The 19824-nt window shown below is 41.9% G+C and overlaps 1 protein-coding gene across 4 annotated transcripts in view; it reads left to right on the top strand.

Annotated features, from left to right (window-relative positions):
• The window catches only part of RASGRP3 (RAS guanyl releasing protein 3), an 87112-nt gene extending 67849 nt beyond the window's left edge, over positions 1–19263 (top strand). For 2 of the 4 annotated variants that reach the window (XM_015112059.3, XM_077958492.1), the window contains exons 10-14: positions 5033–5180; positions 10970–11006; positions 12999–13124; positions 13460–13818; positions 17430–19263. In XM_015112059.3, the coding sequence (XP_014967545.2) occupies positions 5033–5180; positions 10970–11006; positions 12999–13124; positions 13460–13818; positions 17430–17438 (679 nt within the window). In that variant the 3' untranslated portion in view covers positions 17439–19263. 4 annotated transcript variants of the gene reach the window in all.
• Positions 19264–19824: the final 561 nt, after the last annotated feature.

Below are 19824 nucleotides of genomic sequence, written 5' to 3'. Positions count from 1 at the left end.
TGTACCCCAGCCTGAGTGACTGAGCAAGACTTTGTCTCAAAAAAAAAACAAAAAACTTATTTATAGTCTTCATTAAAGCAGACGATAGCTGCAGATAGCCAAGAAGCATTCGTGCTTTTTCCTTTGATTGATCAAAGGTTGTCTTGATAAACGAAGAAAAAATATATTGCTTTTTAGTGTCAAATGATTCCTAAAAATTAAACCGCTTTAGAGACTAAAATGCAACTCATTAAAAGAAAATAATGATTTGGAAAAAAAACTGCTGAGAAATCCTGGCATTAATAATTTGATTGTTAATTGTACAAGATTAGTTCCTAATTTAAAAATCACCTGTAAGGAAATGCTGGATTTTGTTTTGGTAAATGGGCAAATGAAATTACATTAAAATTCTCTAATATTTTTGCTGGTATGAGATTTTTTTTAAAAATGAAATCTGGGGCCAGGTGTGATACCTCACACCTGTAATGCCAGCATTTTGGGAGGCTGAGGTAGGAGGATCGTTTGAAGTTTCAGACCAGCCTGGGCAACATGGTGGGACCTTGTCTCTAGCCATTTTTTCTTAATTGAATTTAAGAAAATAAAATCTGTAATTCAACACACCAAGAAAAGCCTTGACATATTAACATAACTTAAAATCTTAAATTCATCTTCATTATATACCCAGAACAAAGAATACTTTTAAAATAAATTCTATTAGAAACATTAACTTCCTTCACAAAGTAAAATTTAAATTGCCTGCTAACTACCCACTTCTTTGCTTAGTTTGTTACTATTAGTGACATGTAAATAGGACATTGACTTAAAATAACTTCCCAGTCTTCATTTCTTTTATCTGTTGGTTCTAGAGACAGAATTGAGATTGTCCTAGCAAATATCTGCATCTATCTCTCTCTATATATCATCATTATCTCTACTTACTGATATCTATAGAATTGTTTTCTATGAATGAAGGTTTGAACTATTCATATCTTGCTTACATGACACTAAAGTTTTGAGTGGTTAATACTGGAAAGTCTCAAAAAGATGTTTTCTCTAAGGTACTGTTTTCCAAATGATGTTCCACAGAAGTAGCTATCAATTAGTACTTTTGAAAAAGGAACTAACTAGTCACATGTGAGAAACACAGGGTTAAATCTCATTAAATAGGTGTCTTTACTGTGTGACTTCCCAAAGCTTTTAATAGGCTAAAGTGTGTTACGTTGTGAGTCCCTAGGAGGGGAGATGGGCTAATGTACTGTTACACAAATTTACGTAGCAAATGATGTCATAAATTTGTGAGACAATGCATTAATAAATTTATTTATCTCATATATAATAAAGATTGTTTTTGGCATCTTCATTATGAAATCAGTACCCATTCCTTTGAGTGGGCAAAAGACACAAATAGACACTTCTGTAAAGAAGACATACATGTGGACAATAAGCATATGGAAAAAAGCTCAATATCACTGATCATTAGAGAAATGCAAATCAAAACTACAGTGAGATATCATCCCATACCAGTCAGAATGGCTATTATTATTATTATTATTTTTTTGAGACAGAGTCTTGTTCTTTCACCCAAGCTGGAGTGCAGTGGCACAATCTCGGCTCATTGCAACCTCCGCCTCCTGGGTTCAGGTGATTCTCATTCCTCAGCCTCCTGAGTAGCTGGGATTACAGGCATGCGCCACCATGCCAGGCAATTTTTTTTTTTTTTTTTTTTTTTTAAGTAGAGACGAGGTTCCATCATGTTGGCCAGACTAGTCCATGTTGGTCAGACTGGTCTCGAACTCCTGACCTCAGGTGATCCACCTGCCTTGGCCTCCCAAAGTTCTGGGATTCCAGGTGTGAGCCACTGTGCCCAGCCAGGAATGGCTATTATAAAGTCAAAAACTTGGCCGGGCACAGTGGCCCACGCCTGTAATCCCAGCACTTTGGGAGGCTGAGGTGGGTGGATCACGAGGTCAGGGGATCAAGACCATCCTGGCTAACATGGTGAAACCCCGTCTCTACTAAAAATACAAAAAATTAGCCGGGCATGGTGACGGGGGCCTGTAGTCCCAGCTACTCGGGAGGCTGAGGCAAGAGAATGGCGTGAACCTGAGAGGCAGAGCTTGCAGTGAGCCAAGATCGCACCACTGCACTCCAGTCTGGATGACAGAGCAAGCCTCCATCTCAAAAAAAATTAAAAAATAAAAAAAGAAAGAAAGTAAAAAAATAACAGATGCTAGTGAGGTTGCAGAGGAAAGGGAACACTTACACACTGTTGGTGGGAGTGTAATTCATTCAACCATTGTGCAAAGCAGTATGGCGATTCCTCAAGTAGCTGAAAACAGAACTACAGTTCAACCCAGCAATCTCATTACTGAGTATATACCCAGAGGAATAGAAATCATTCTGTAATAAAGACACAGGCATGTTAGTGTTCACTGAAGCACTATTCAAATATCAAAGTCATATAATCAACCTAAATACCCATCAATAATAGATTGAATAAAGAAAACGTGGTACATATACACCATGGACTATTACGCAGCCATAAAAAAGAATGAGATTGCCAGGCACAGTGGCTCACGCCTGTAATTCCAACACTTTGGGAGGCCAAGGCAGGTGGATCACCCGAGGTCGGGAGTTCGAGACCAGTCTGACCAACATGGAGAAACCCCATCTCTACTGAAAATACAAAAATTAGTCAGGCATGGTGGCACATGCTGGAGGCTGAGGCAGGAGAATCCTTTGAACCAGGGAGGCAGAGGTTGTGATGAGCCAAGATCGTGCCATTGCACTCCAGCCTGGGCAACAAGAGCGAATCTCTGTCTCAAAAAAAAAAAAAGAACGAGATCATGTCTTTTGCAGGAACATGGATGGAAGTGGATGCTATTATCCCTAGCAAACTAATGCAGGAACAGAAAACCAAATACCACACGTTCTCACTCCTAAGCTGGAACTAAATGATGAGAACTCAAGAACACAAAGAAGGGAATAATAGACACTGGTGCCTCCTTGATGGTGGATGGATGGTCAGAGGAGCAGAAAAAATAACTGTTGGGTGCTAGGCTGTGCCATAATTTCCCAGTAGGCTTGAGAATTTAGAATCCTTTTTTTTTTTTAACCTCCTACGCAAAATAACTTTAATAATAATACTTATAATGTACAAAAATCAAAGTTATTTTGCATAGGAGGTAAGAAAGGGATCTCAAATTCTCAAGCCTGGGGGAAAATTGTGGCACAGCAAACAGCAACAGGGAAGCCTGGGCAGGGAGTACAGGGAAGAGAGAGATGAAGTTGGACTTAGATCCGTTGATTGAGACAGAGAGTGGATTATCAGGAAGAGAGGTCTAGCAAGTTGTTGAAGATGTGGTGCAAAAATTCAGAACAACAGTCAGGGCTGGGGATGGAGATGAAGTCTTCAGCCCCACTGTAAGCTGGAGTCGCGATCTTGTGAGCAAACTCTGGTGGGAACGCTTAGAGGGAGGTGAGCTTGGGGCCTGAGGAATGAGCCTTCAGGGACTCCCCTCCTACATGCAGGCATTGAAAGGAGTCAGAGGGCCCTGCAGCGAGCTGGAGAAGGGGGAGCTGGAGAGGAAGGAGGAGAAGCGGGGTGGCATGCAATTCCAGGGTGCCTAAGGGGAGGGCGCCGAAAGAAGGAAACATGTCTCCGTGTTACCTCCTGCCAATGAGAAAAGGCCACTGAGGATGTTCTTGGTGACAGATTTGTAGGGTTAGAAACCCAAGTGGCATAAAGAGTACCTGGAGGAAATGATAAAAGAGCCTAATGATTTCTCTTTTTGAAAACCTCGGGAGTAAAAGAAGGAAGAGAGAAAAGACACCTGTTGGAGATGGTGGCAGGACTGAGAAAGGGGATTTTTCAGGTGGGAAAGTCCTGAGCATATTTGTGAACGGGAGAAGAAACGGAAAGAGACTGAGCATAACCTGGAAGGAGGAGAGTCCCGGGGAGGCTGGAGAGTGCTGGATGGGGCAACATTTCCTCTGAGAGAGGAGCCCCAAGAGAGGACAGAGGAGGTAGAAAAGAATTCTGAACCGGAAAGGAAAGGTGTGATCGCCAGCACATGCTAATGGACAAAAAGCAATATGGAGCTCACCTGTGTCAAGTGGATCCAATTATTATTATTATTATTTTATTTATTTATTTTTTTTTTGAGAAAGAGTCTCGCTCTATTGCCCAGGCTGGAGTGCAGTGGTGTGATCTCAGCTCACTGCAATCTCTGCCTCCGTGCCTCAGTCTCCTGAGTTGCTGGGATTACAGGCACACGTCACCATGCCCACCTAATTTTTGTGTTTTTAGTAGAGACAGGGGTCTCACCATGTTGGTCAGGCTGGCCTTGAACTCCTGACCTCAAGTGATCCACCCACCTTGGCCCCCCAAAGTGCTAGGATTACCATTACCTCCCAAAGTGCCATGAGCCACCGCACCTGGCCAACTGGATCATTTTTGATAAACAAGAAGTCAGGGTATGTGGTGAGCAGGGGTAGGAAGGTGGGAAGAACCAGAGGTTTGTTCTGTGTGGAGTAGATCTGGAAGAATTGCTCCCAGCCAGTCACAGTGAATGGGCTATGAGCCACTAAGATGTGAGTGAAAATATCACCAAGGAGCCTGGACAGGGTCAAGCTGAATGAATTTGAGAATGGTCAGCTCAGTTATTACAGTTTTCTGCCTTTCTCCATCATCCTAATTCTCGCAACCTTACAGCTAGGCAAGGACTAGAAAGATGTCCTTCAGGAAGCTGCTTTTCATAATAAAGACTTTCTGTGTCGCAGTGCACAGGCCACATGTGTGCTTACATGAATATGCTCCTGCACACACACACATGCAGGGTGCACACATACACAATTTTCTGCTCACTGAAAAAGGCGTTGAACACCTGAAGATGCCTTTTGAGGTTCGCCCTTTCTCTGAGATGTAATAGAGAAGTGAATATTCCTCATCTGCTTTTGGCCACAAAAGTTTGGGAGGTGGGTGATTAAAGTGTGGCAACTACGTAGCAACCTGATATTCAAAGATCCCTCCCTTCTTGGATTCTCTTAACAGGGACGGCCTAATTAGTAAAGATGAAATGATGGCTTACTTCCTGAGAGCGAAATCCCAACTACACTGTAAAATGGGACCAGGATTTATCCATAATTTTCAGGAGATGACCTATCTCAAACCAACCTTCTGCGAACACTGTGCAGGATTCGTAAGTCTGTTTTTCGTTGTTTTCTTACATAAGTAGTTATTTGCGCGGCATTCTGAAAGGGTAGGAAAATGATACACCAAATAAAGTTCGCTGTCTGCTTTGAATCAGAAGTAAAACGTGATGCCTCCCTGAAATTAAAGATTAAACACCAAAGGCAAGGTTTCGTTATTTTCTAGGAATGCAGGGCCAGCAAAAACAGGGAAGGTTGGCTGTTAACTCAAGAGAGTGGGTTTGTTTATTAATCCCTGCCAGGGAAAAGTGTCAGCCCAATGAGCCCTGGCATTATCACTAATATTCATAAGTGGTTGCAATTAAGAGGTGCATTTATCTTAGCGAGTTCCTTCCAGTTTTCATTTCATGTGTTATTAGTGACCAGAAATCCATCATGGCATGGTTCAATAATTCACAACTCAAAAAGAAGAAAAAATCTTTTTGGAGAGAAGCTGGTTATAATAAAAAATAACATTTACTGAATGCTTGATGGTAACAAAGTACTTCCATAGACATTATGGTAACTAATCCTCATAGCAAGCCCTTGAAGTGGGTATTTTACTTTCATCATCTTGCTTATGAAGATAGAGAGGTTCAGAGAGGATAACCCAGGTTTCTGAGGATTGCACAGCTAATCATTACCGGAGCTTGGACTCCGACACAGGTGTACTGACTGTCAGCCCTCTGCTTCACCTACACCACTGCAACAAATGAAGACTGCACGCTTCCTTCCCCCACTTTTGATAATTCTTTGGGAAGTGAAGTCAGTTTTTGATCCTGGCCTTAACAGAAACTTGGGCCCTGAATGTCTTCCAGTTGATATCCAAGTTAAATACAATGGAAAATGCGGTATTCCAGGTGAGGGAGGCCCAGCACCCAGATGAGTATGACAATCACCCCTTTTTCTTTCTTTTCTTTTTTTTAATTTTTATTTTTTGAGATGGAGTCTTGCTCTGTCGCCCAGGCTGGAGTGCAGTGGCACAATCTTGGCCCACTGCAAACTCCGCCTCCTGGGTTCATGCTATTCTCCTGCCTCAGCCTCCTGAGTAGCTGGGACTACAGGCGCCCACCACCATACCCAGCTAATTTTTTGTGTTTTTAGTAGAGACGGGGTTTCACCATGTTAGCCAGGATGGTCTCCATCTCCTGACCTTGTGATCCGCCTGCCTCGGCCTCCCAAAGTGCTGGGATTACAGGAGTGAGCAACCACGCCCGGTGACAGTCACCCCTTTTTCTAGATGCCAGAGCTCAGTCGTGTCAGCTTTATTTGGCAGCCATGTCCTCCTGTTGACTTGTTCACCTATATTGAATTTGTCGCCAATATTATACACTACCAGAAATTACATTTTTCCCATCCCAGGCTCAAAGAACTGGCTTTGGGGGGCCAAATGCAGGAGTCTGTGTTCAAGCACACACTCCTCTGAGAATGGGTAAATAAGAGGCAGCCATTACCTCAAAGATGGTCCCAGGTGGTCATAGCAGCTGATGTGACACAGGGCAAAGCCAGTCTAACTAGTTCTTGTTATTCACTGCAGAGAAGGTGAAGTTCTTCTTTAGTATCTCCACTAGGATTGCGTGACCAGACCATTTTATCATAAAACAAATGGTTGGCCAGGCGCATTGGCTCACGCATGTAATCCCAGCACTTTGAAAGGCCAGGGCAGAGGATCACCTGAGGTCTGAAGTTTGAGACCAACCTGGCCAACATGGGGAAAACCCATCTCTACCAGAAATACAAAAATTAGCAGGGCATGGTGGCAGGTGCCTGTAATCCTAGCTACTCAGGAGGCTGAAGCAGGAGAATCACTTGAACCTGGGAGGCGGAGGTTGCAGTGAGCCAAGATCGTGCTACTGCACTCCAGCCTAGGCAACAGAGCAAGACTCAGTCTCAAAACAAAACAAAACAAAATGATCTCCTTTTTCATGTTTCTCTAGTTTCTCTATTCTGATGGAAATCTCTGGAAGTACTTAGACCTGAAAGTTCTGATGTGGGATGGGGCCGTGTGTAACACACTCCTACACAGTGGGACCCAGTGAACAAAAGATCAGGCTGCTGGGCCATGGCATGGCTCAGCCAAAAGTCAGGATGATGCATCTGTCTTTTGGTGGGCTGTGAGAGTCAGAAGGCCCTTACCAAATCTCAAGGTCCCGGGTGCTTTGGCATGGACCTGTAGTCCCAGGTGCTCGGGAGGTTGAGGCAGGGGGATAGCTTGAGCCCAAAAGTTTGACTCCAGCCTGGGCAATATAAAGAGACCCCCACCGCTGCCATCTCTAAATATAATAATAATAATAATAATAAAAACTCGGAAAGGCGTGGTGGCTCACGCCTATAATCCCAGCACTTTGGGAGGCTGAGGCGGGTAGATCATGAGATCAGGAGATGGAGACCATCCTGGCTAACACAATGAAACTCCATCTCTACTAAAAATATAAAAAATTAGGCAGGTGTGGTGGCGGGTGCTTGTAGTCCCAGCTACTCAGGAGACTGAGGCAGGAGAATGGCGTGAACCCGGGAGGTGGAGCTTGCAGTGAGCCAAGATCACGCCACTGCACTTCAGCCTGGGCAACAGAGCAAGACTCCATCTCAAAAAACAAACAAACAAACTCCAAGGTCTTATCTCTGCTCTCGAGTCCTTCTGTCCTGTTCCTCCCTTTTACAGAGGCCCTGGTTCTGTGGGAGCAGCAAGGTAGACTTTCTTGGAAGTTCCACACCTGTCCCCCTGACTCATTGGAGCAGAGATGCTGGTGCTGCATTCTTGACGCAGTTGTGATGAAGTAGAAAGCTCTGGACTTGGAGTCTGGAACCCTGGGTTAAATTTCTGTTTTGCCCTTGCTAACTCTATGTCTTTGACCAAGTCATTCACATCTTTGGGTCTATTTCTATCTGTAAAAGGGAGTTAATACTTACCCACCATGTTGTTGCATGATAAAATACTATTAGACATGTTGCACGTCACATGGCTTGGAGTACACATTTTTTATGTATTCCTTGATACTTTGAGAGTTTAATTGAAATTAACTCATTTAAAATTTTTACAGCTGTTTTTGTTTTTAAAATATATTTAATTTTATTGATACGATTTGATTTGATCTTCACTGACACTCATGTTAAAAAGCCCATTGGTTTTCAAAGGAATTTAACTATAGCTCTATAGATGTGTCATTGAAAGGAATTGTGGGAGAATGGTTCCAGTGCCAGAACCATCTGCTTTTAAAATAAATTCCATTTTAAGGTTAAGGAAGACAAACAGACTTGCTCTGCAGAAGATTTATTTTAGAATTGGAATCCCAGAACTGAAAGAGTGTTAGTAATTCCCTTATTTTGTAGATGAAGAAACTGAGGTCTGGAGAAGTGAAGTGACTTCCCCCAAGGTCTCACAGATCATTAGCAGCAAAACCATGAGTCACACCCAGGTCTCCTGACTCTCAGTCCAGTGCTCCTTACACCACAATTACTCCAAATATGACAGCAGCCGGTGGTCTCAAATCCAAGGACTGTGGGAAATACTCCCGCATACCCATCCACATGAGTTCATCCTCTCCTGTTCTTGGCAGGCACACTGGCCCAGTGCCTCTTCCTAGCTACTGTTTGTTCCTGGCTATTAAGTAAGCATGAGCAAACCTACCTCCTCACCCCCACCCCCAGCACTCTTGCTTGACTGTATGTTTTTCAGCAGTTCCTGCAGCAATGCAATAATGTAACATATCTGGATATTAGGATGTCTCTTCTTAAATCTTATCCTTTCTTGTCCCACCTCAGTGCCTTTGCTCACACACAGAGTATGCAGGAGCAATGGCTTCCTGTCTTTCCCTCAAGTGACACATTCTTCTCTCCCTTACTAGCTATGAGACCTTGCCAACGGACTTTACCTCTCTGCAGGTCAGTCTCCTTGTCTGTAAAAATGAGAAAAATATTATTACCTGTACCATACGGACATCATGAGCAATTAAACAAGCTAATATGTATAAAGAGCCTAAAACTGTGCCTCTCACATAGCAAGAGTTCAAGAAATGTTAGCTATCATCATTATGATTGCTATTATCATTACCAAGGGCTCTGGAGAAAGAATTTCCAGGTTGTGGGAGATTGGAAATTATCTAACTTCCTGGATCATCACATTTACCTTTTATAAAAGAGAAGCAAACTAGATTATCGTAAAGATCAAGCTGTGATGATCTTGGCCACCACTGCCCTTTTCTGGATCATGCCCCTCTGTCTTCCAGCCATCCTTGCTTCTACTTAGTTGTCAAATAATCCTTCCTGTCCCCAAGACAAAATATTGCTCTGTCCTAGGAGATATTTGCATTTTATTTATTTATTATTATTTTTTTCTTTGAGATAGAATCTCTCTCTGTCGCCAGGCTGGAGTGCAGTGGATATTGGCTCACTGCAACCTCTACCTCCCAGGTTCAAGCGATTTTCCTGCCTCAGTCTCCTGAGTAGCTGGGACTACAGGCATGCACCACCATGCCCAGCTAATTTTTGTATTTTTAGTAGAGATGGGGTTTCACTATGTTGGTGAGGATGGTCTTGATCTCTTGACCTCGTGATCCACCTGCCTCGGCCTCCCAAAGTGCTGGGATTACAGGCATGAGCCACCACACCTGACCGACATTTGCATTTTAATATGTATTCTGAAGGACCAAATAGCTGTTAAGGCTCAAAGGAATTTTAGTTTTCTACTTGCGGAAGTTCCTTGTCAAGAAGTAAGGAGTTTTCCTGTAATCTTGAGTCACTTCACATTGTGACTTACTCTTCTGGAAGAGCGGGCCATGCTGCCCACATGTGGGGGCATTGTTCGCTTATAATACACTATGAGCATTGTGAACGGCACCCCCATCAGTCCCAGTGGGCCCTGCTTTTTTCGACATTATTTTATTAAGTAGATAATAGCCATCTAACCCAAACACGAAAAAGTTAGCAATAGTTCTTCTCCTCCAACTTGAGCTAAGCCCATTTAATTACCCATACTGTACACCTCTGGCGAATCTGTCACCCCGTGCAAGAGCTGTGGGGAGGCACAGAAGGGCATGGCAAGGCCCTCTTCTTTATGGTGTTTAGGAGTCTGTCTAGAGAGCGAAGACACCACCACCAGAATGTTGCCTCTGAACCCCCCCACCGGGCAAACGCTCCCTCGTAGAACTGTGGGCCCTCACATCTCGCCTCAGGGATTTGTCACTTCCTACTCGTTAACCACAAGGAAGTCACAGACTCCTTGGTTGGTAGAATCTGAGCTTTTTCGACATCTCCTACAGCCCTGGCACAGGCCAACCATAGAGCAAATGCGGAGAATGAAGACATGAATAACTAAGATCATTTCCTCTTCTGTATTTTTCCACGGGACAAATACTACTCAGAAAATAACCTAGGAAAATCCAAATGCTTTCATGTGAGGCGCGCTTCTTCCATTGCTTCATTTCCTGTAGTGGGTACCTAGAGCAGCTAGTGTCATTAAAAAGAGGGAGCCAGGGGCTCCCAAAGACCAGTGGCCATCTCCTCTGTACGTTTTGCTGAGAGCACATCAGGCCAAAGTCTGGTGCATCAAACTTTAGTAGTTTCCCATCCTGGCTCCCAGTTGGCTCCAAGAAAGAAAAGGGAAATGAAACTCATGTTATCACCATAGCTGGAAGGGGCCCAGAGAGGGTTCTTCTATCTGGCAGGAAGGGTGTTAAGAGTGGCTACATCCTGTTTGTGCCTGGCTAGTCATGAAGCTTCCCAGGACTTCCCTCTCAGTGGCCTTGTTTTCCTTCCAGATCTATCCTCAGATTCCCTGACATTCCTTTGTCTTTTGTTACAGCTCTGGGGCATAATCAAGCAAGGATACAAATGCAAAGGTAAATCAATGTTATTTTGTTAAAATTTTTAAAATGTGACATTTTGGTTAAGAATCAAATTTGGTTAAACTACAAAAGCTCTTGACATTATTCAGAATTTCAGTCTTTTGGGTCAACGGCAACTGAGAATGATTGCCTCTGAGGAGGAGTTCCTGGAGTTTTGGAGAGCTAAAATTGGAATTTTATAGCTTGTTAGAAACCACTCTTATCAACACACATAAATCTAGTTCTTTTGAATCAGAGGCATCCAGTTAAGGTGGGAATTCTGAGTGGGACAAGCCTAGCTAAAATACTGTATATAAGAAATTTTCCTTCAAAGAAAAACATTACTTACTATTTCTATAATCCATAGGCACTTCTTCCCACTCACACTTAGCTATTCTTTTCTCTACTAAATCACATAGATGGTAACAGAAAACAAGGAGAAAACTTAAAATGTATTTTTGTCCTTTTCAGTGAATGCATTCCTCTATATTTCCCATTTAATTAAGTTTATAAACAATTGAATAAAATATATTTGACAAATGCTATATGCATGTATATTAAGCATTTAGGAATGTGTTGCTACTTGTACATATATGATCAAGTACACATTATTGTTATTTAAGAAGTTGCTGGACACTATGCGTACAGTTTATATGGTTCTTTTAAGAATCTTACAATGCTTTTGAAAAATATAATAAAACTTCAAAAAGAAACATCTTAATCACAGAATACCTTCAGATGAATGTTGTTCCCCTAGCATGCCTTTTTTCTCCAGTTATTTTCCAGTATTTGCTCCTCATTTTGCATGAACAAAAAACTTCCCAAATCTCAATGGAAGCCACTGTTTAATGCTCAGAAGTACCTTCCCATTAGTGCTTCTCTATCACTTGCCTTGGTCTAACTTAGATTTTTACTTTCAAGCAGCAAAGATACTGCAAGAACTTATTGCCCAGCAGTGAGTCATTCGTTTTATTCTGGTTTCTATCCTCATACCCTAAAATACACACACACACACGCAATTTTATAAAGATGAAAATATATTATACCTTTGGATTATCTCTTGTATTTTCTTACTGGCATATAAAGTGAAGAAAAAACTAATTAAAATAAATTGAACACGTCATTAAGACTTTTTGGAAACAAGATCACTTAGGGGAAAATGGGTATTGGAAATAGTTAGAAAGGTCCTCTTTGACGGTAGGAGAGAAATGATGATCTCTATTCAGTGATTCTCTGTGAAGTGTAGGACCCTCACCATAGGGAAATAATTGGGACCCACCATCTGAAGTGGCCACATTTTTCTACCCCAAGTAGTAATTAACATTCTATTACCTTATCTAAAACATCCTAATGGGCAATTTCACAGACTCTACTGCATACCATTTCAAAGCATAAGCAAATACAGAACATATTTACTGAGCATCTGCCCATCTTGTATTCTGTTTCTATACAAAGGAAGGAAGCAGAAGATGTAATCACTGGCCCTGAAAGGTTTTGGAAAATGAAGAAGAGTAAAAAAGTCCAGACAAGTGCTGAATGGAGGAACTCCTCACAATAAATGATCAGAGGCAGCAGTTGGCCTGGGAGAGGCTAGAAGCTGAGGCTTCTTGCCCTCATCCTGCCTTAGGCTCTCTTTGTGGGGATTCCATCTAAGCCTGGGAAAGACTCTCAACCCCATTTGATTTGCATTTAGTTTTGGGCAAAGGCAACTGACCTCTCAGGCTGGACTCTATTTGCTCCCTAGGCACAATTGCTCATTAGGTCCTCAATTGCATAGAGAATCAAGCTGAGCAAATTTAAGAGAACTTTCGGAACCTCAGGAAGGCAAGTGTGGACCAATGGCCCCTTTCCAGATGCTAGACACACCCCATGGGCCTGAGCTCAACTCTGAAATTCAACACAGAAACTGGGGTTGGGGAGGGGAGGGCTGAAAAATCAAGTGCCACCCTGGAAACTCAGTCAATATCAGACACACTAATCATCTGCGACACCCTTGGAATTTTTCAGACTGTGGAGCCAATTGTCACAAACAGTGCAAAGACCTTCTGGTTCTGGCCTGCAGGAGATTTGCCCGGGCGCCCTCCTTGAGCAGTGGTCATGGGTCACTGCCTGGAAGCCCCTCGCTGCCCCCAGGTAATGCCCTCTGCCTTCTTTGCTGCCATGGTCTCTCTCTGCTTGCCTCCTCACACTTGGACCTCATTTAGGTTCTGGGTCTAAACCCAGTCAGTCTCTCTAAATGCTAAGGCCTTCTTTAGGGTGAGCAGCAGTGGCTAAACCCTTGAATCATCCTTGCTTCTCTCTGCTTTCCAGTCTCAGGAACATGTAGCTTGCCTACAGCTAATTGAGTTCTGTTCCTCGTCGGTTCCTCTAGGACCTTGCATGCCAGACTCGTGCTGTTTGCACTATCCTTGATGCTTTGCTATCAAGCAGTCAGATGTCAAATAATCACCATCCTCTTTCACTTCCAGCACAGGATGAGGTGTTTGAGTTCCCTGGAGTCACTGCTGGACACAGGGATTTAGACAGCAGAGCCATCACACTGGTTACAGGCTCTTCTCGCAAGATCTCCGTGAGGCTACAGAGGGCCACCACCAGCCAGGCCACCCAGACTGAACCTGTCTGGTCAGAGGCTGGCTGGGGGGACTCAGGGTCCCACACCTTCCCTAAAATGAAATCCAAGTTCCATGACAAAGCAGCAAAGGACAAAGGCTTTGCCAAATGGGAAAATGAGAAGCCCAGGGTGCATGCTGGTGTGGATGTTGTAGACCGGGGCACGGAGTTCGAACCTGACCAGGATGAAGGAGAAGAGACCAGACAGGATGGTGAGGTAAGTGCTAGGTCAACCCACAAAGAAAACCAGAAGAAGGAGGCTGAAAGGGCTGAGATGAGCGTGACAGAGGGTCTGGGGGGCAGCCTGGTAGTTCTGAAAGCAGAATGGTTGGGCATGAAGACATGCATCACTTTTAGTCTTGCCACTGGCTAGCTATGTGGCCCTGGACATATGTTTCTTCTTTCTGGATCTCAGTTTCATGATGTAAAAAATTGAACCAGATCAAGTTCTGAAACCTAGTGAAGGCTGTCATGTGTGCGTACTGAAATGATGCCCCAGAAGCCCCTGACTATATATCCAAGATACCAGTACACAATACAGATCAGCTTGGTTTTCCAAGCTAGAACCAGGGCCAGAGTCAAGAAAGGCAGTGGAAGCAAAAGCCTTTTAGATAAAGGAGAATTGGAAACTTTTGACTCTACTCAAAAGAAGCTTTTGACAGCATCATGGAAAAGGGGGTGGTAAGAATCAGAGATACATGGCCCTTGAGGATCTCTAAACCAGGCTCTGCCTCTGCATGAGCAAAATCATGCAAAGCAAAGTAGGATGCAGATGGAATTTGTTAGAGTAAGCTGACATAGAAATTGATTCAAGATGGAGTTAGATAAATTTATTAGTTAACAGTCTATAGTGTATTAAGAGAAAGGATTTGAGAAAATTGGCATCATATTCCTAACGTTTAAAGCAATGTCATGGAGGACAGCCAATGCCGCCCTGTCGAATCGTTCTCATAAACAGAATATTGGGTTAGGCAGAGATCCTACTGGATCAAGCCAGTGCTCTTTAGTCTTATGGGTGGTCCTCCACATTCCACTCTTCAGGAGACCTAAACACACCTCTCCATACATCTCTCCATGATGAGAAAAACTCCAATGACCTTTAACCAGAAATCCCCCTAGTTCCTTCCTGATTGAAGGCAGTGCATAAGGAGGCCACCCATTATCTCTGGTCATACAAGGTTTATTGTAAGTTTCTGCTGAAACACTTTTTTTGTTTTGTATAACATCCACTTTTAAAAACAGCTTTGAGATGTGATTCACATGCCATGAAACTGACCCGTTCAAAAGTATACAATTCAGTATACTTTCAGTATGCTTTTAGCATACTCACAAAGTTGTGCAACCATCACTACAATCTAATTTTAGAATATTTTCATTATTCCAAAAAGAAATCCTACACCCATGAGTAGTCACTCTCCCCCACCTCACCCCAGCCCTAGGCAGCCAACTAATTTATTTTCTGTCTCTATAGATTTGCAACACCCACTTTATTTTTAACATTTCCCCCACTGATCATCTTGGCAATTGTATCAGTCCTATCCCCCCACTTCTTTTACTGGCCTAGCACAGTTCAAGCTGGGAATATAAACGGGAATAAGAGAAAGATCATGATTTGGTGCCAACAGCTCTTAACCTGACGTCTATTTAATGACTTCAGGGGATTCATGACAGCACTTTATACTTTATATAAAATTATACATGAACATATGCTCACTTCTGGGAAGAGGAGTCCATGCATTAAACAGATTCTCATGCGGGTATGTGATCCAAAAAAGCAAAGAATCATTGTGCAAGAAGATTTTCTGGATTCCCTGTCTAGTCACCCCGTACACCAACTCAGCCTGCAGAGGCTATTTCCATGGGTGCTGTAGCTGCCCCTGGAATCTCAGAAAAAGAACTTCTCCAGGTTGATGGCAGGATGCCTACCAGAGTGCTCAGGATGGCACCCACCTCATGGGCATCTCTGAATTCAGAGGAGAACCTGCTTTTGTTAAACAAATAGTGAAATTGGCCATGAGCTCACTACTATTGGCCTCTCACAGTTCAAGTTACTTAAACTGTGCTTCTGAGTTAGGAGAAGTTCACAGCCTGTTGGGTGTAAGACAATCACATAGGTAAGATTTCCTGATCATTAATCTCTATAAGAAAATATAAACAAGTATCTGGGCTTTTAAAAAAATTTAAATTTGTTTTCTGGAAATTGAACTTTTATATTCAAATGCTCTCTTATCCTTTCTGTGTTCTTATCTCTCTCTTTTTTTTGACAGAGTCTCACTCTTTCACCCAGGCTAGAGTGCAGTGGCGCAATCTCGCCCCACTAGTTTTTGTTTTTTCAGTAGAGACAGGATTTCACCACGTTGGCCAGGCTGGTCTTGAACTCCTGACCTCAGATATTCTACCTGCCTCGTCCTCCCAAAGTGCTGGGATTACAGATGTGAGCCATTGCGCCCGGCCATGTTTTTCTCTCTTAAAGCACAGGGATGATTCACTGACCCCAAGTATTTAATTTCATCTGTGCTAATTAATGAAGGAAGTATGCTCTTGCATGAAATGCATATGTATGGTATATAGTCTCAGTCCCATAGAAATCAGTAACAAATGAGATGTTTGCCCTGTTTAGGGAATAAGCAAGAAGGAAAAAAAAATGACAAAATTATACCCAGGGGTTGAATATGTAGACAAAGGAGTTTTTAAATTTAAGATTTTTTTTTTTTTTCTGCCAGGCGAGACCAATAAATGGCATTAGGAGCACTGACCTACACATTTATTATTTAGTATCAGATGATGTTTGTGAGTCCTGTAGTTAAAAACTGTAGAACGCAGAAAAGGTACTTGTGTTTGTAATCCGTGTATTTCCTCCAACAGAGTTCTAGGATTTATACTCATTTTAAAATATAAGGGTATGAACATTTTCTGTGGCAGTGTACCTCATCTCACCAGTGACCACAGAGCCCCTGCATGTCAGAACAGTTCAAGATTACTCTCTTGGCAGTAAGAATACATGCATTTCCTTTAAACTTCTTTTATTTTCCTTTATCTTCTACTAAATTAAATTTAGTCAACAAATATTTATCATAAAAGCGTTGGGAAATGCTGACTAAATAAAATGGAATATGTTTGTGAATATATGTCATATACATATATAGTCATACATATGTACATATACATATGTAGATTGATAGGTTTTCTCAGTGCCCTTATGTACTAATTTACACTGTGGATTTCTAAAAGGGAAACCTTTTAACAAGAATCATTTTGAGGAACTAATGATTTGTGGTATACCCTTTAAGGTCAACATCCTAGTTGGACTCCATATAGGAGTCTTCAAGAGTTCATGTGCTGGGTGAACTACGTGATCTCTCTCTCTCTCTTTTTTTTTTTTTTCTCTGAGACAAGCTCTCACTGTCCCTTAGACAGGACTGCAGTGGTGCAGTCATAGCTCACCACAGCCTCGAACTCCTGGGCTCAAGCGATCCTCCCATCTCAGCCTCCTAAGTAGCTGGGCCAGCAGGCATATGCCACCACACCCAGCTGGTTTTTATTTATTTTTTGTAGAGACGGGGTCTTGCTATATTTACCAGGCTGGTCTTGAACTCCTGGTCTCAAGTGATCCTCCCACCTTAGCCTCCCAAAGTGCTGGGATTATAGGTGTGAACCACTGCACCCGGCTACCTATGTGATCTCCTAATTCCCACTAAATCCTGAGACTATGAGGTACTGATCATTTCAGATATTCCCTCAAATTCATCTGAAAAACTGCTCTCTAGGAACATTCTTACTTTGTTACATGAGATCCAACCATGCGATAGGTTCCAATTTGTGTTTCAGGATGGCTGACTTCAGGCTGCAGAAACTGAAGGCAATAATGTGGGCTTTCGGAAGGGCAAGATGAGACACTCTGAAGAAAGCTGTGACTCTCAGGAAGTTATCTGGAAAGATACCTGGATGTTCACTGCCTTGGGACACTGTGGGATCTCCATGTTTGGACTATGGGACAGAGAATTGACCCTAACTATGAACTATTTATTTCCTGCTCCCCTACCCCTAGTTAAGCGCCACAAAGACTGTGTTATGTAGTCAGTACTTTTTTCATGTATCTTTCTCTAGAGCCATTTATATACGGGTGAAACGAAAGCTTTTTTGCATGTACTTGATACTCATTCTGTAAACTCAAGACTTCGCTTTTTTTGTGAGAATATCCTTTCAATACTTTTATAAACTTTTGTGTGTGCTGTGGCGGGGAACAGTTAACAAGGAGATGATTTAGAGGATTTTTTTTTTTTTTTTTTTTGGTGTGCCTTTTGGATGGGACCAGGACTTAACATTTTCCTGAGGACAAGGAAGCTCTTCAGACACTGGAATGCAGTGATTCTTCTAATGATGGTCAACTGCAAGAGAAGCTATTTACATTGTTCCTACCATACAGTTGCTATGATATGTAACAAGTCACACATGTATATATCACACAAGTCTTACCAATTCTGCATCACTAGGAAGCTATGGCATGGTTGTGAAAACTCTCCTAATACTTATAATAGCCATGGAAGAAAATTATGCTTGTCCCTTCTGACTGGGTTAAGCCATCTTTCTTAAGATTCCTGAAGTAGAAATAGCAATTAAGAAATAAATTCAAGTTTTGAAGGTTAACATTTAGCAGAAAAACAAACCATTGAATTAGCTACTAGGTGATATGCAAAACAACCATCAATTTTTTAAAACTCAAGAATTTCATGAAAAAACAAACAAACAAAAAAAACTTTCGGTTGTAAAAGAAAACTCTTGTTCTCTTCCTAAGAAACGGCCTTCCACAATTAAAGAATATTCATAGAAAGAAAATAATCACAAACCATATTTGATTAACATTTCATTTAAGCTTTTAAAATATCAATCTTTTAAGTAGCTCCCATTTACCCAAAATAACTAGTTATGGTTCTATTTCTTCCATGATTAGAGGAGAGAGAGCTTGATTCAAGATACTGAAAAATAGAGATGGGACTGAGCCTGTGAATGACAGGAATGATCTGTTACCAGGTGACTAGTCGGAAACTACCCCACAGAGGTGCACTGGTCTGCATTTGGGGGCTAAAGTGTATATATTCCATTTAAAATGGAATTTGTTTGTATTTGGGGCAGTCTTCAGTAAAGCCTTTCTCCTTTCTTTTCTCCACTGAGGACAGTTCTGCTCAGCAAAATTGTTGAGTACCTGTTCCAGCCAGGTCCCATGCTATATGCACGAAGTTAAGAAAAACTTGGTCTTGGCCCTTGAGAGCTGACAGCCCATGGGCATTAAGGCAAAGTGGTTCCAGTGATTTAAAATATGGTTCCAAATATGCTAAAACCAACTTGTGCCAACCAGATTTACAGATTGGAAATACTGCAGATGAAGTGAAGTTATCAGTTGAGGGAGCTGTGATTAAGCTGGATAATAAGAGAACATGCCACCTGTAAGCACTCAGAAGGCAGTCATCCCTAGATGTTGGTTTCATGTATATTACACTATCTACTACTACCCATAAATGCAATAATATGCATGTTAACAACATTAAAAACAGAAAACAGCAATCTAAGTACAGGAAAGCTTTTTTGTGTGTTTAAAAAAATGGAAGAAAATTCAGGAAGAAACGTGGTTAATAAACATTGTACTGTTCTTTTGCTTCTCAAAGGAATTATTCACTTGCCACTTTGGTTATTTTTGAGTTTTCATACATAGGAAGTTTTATATTGTCAGCCTTCCTATGACAAAGATATTAAATGTAACGAGTAAAAAATAAAAAAGAACAAATAACTATGTATATACATATATAAATTACATATGTGCCTGTATATTGTGTGTGTATATACACAGTAAGTCCTCATTTGTCCATAGATTCTTGGAAACTGCTACTTTAACAACTTGAAGTTGGTCTTGAAACAACTATAACAAGACCAACTTTTTTTCTCATCAACGTTGTAATGAAAGGAAATTGAATGAAATCACCTTGTGGAGGACCAGTTTGAACACTTCATTTGACTTAAAGTTGCTGTTCCCAAGAACCTACAGACCATGTTAAGTGAGGACTTACTGTATACACGCACACGCGCACACACACACACACACACCCCTACCTATTAATACTTTGCTGAAGAATAATTTAAGTCTATGACAAAACTGCCTTATAATTTTGATTATATCATTTACTGACAACCAATGACTCTGATGTTTCCAATCTATCAATTTCCCATA

This window comes from Macaca mulatta, chromosome 13, assembly GCF_049350105.2.
Source record: "Macaca mulatta isolate MMU2019108-1 chromosome 13, T2T-MMU8v2.0, whole genome shotgun sequence".
NCBI classification, from domain to species: domain Eukaryota; kingdom Metazoa; phylum Chordata; class Mammalia; order Primates; family Cercopithecidae; genus Macaca; species Macaca mulatta.
Note: the sequence above shows the minus strand (reverse complement) of the source record. Positions and strands in the feature narration are given on the sequence as shown.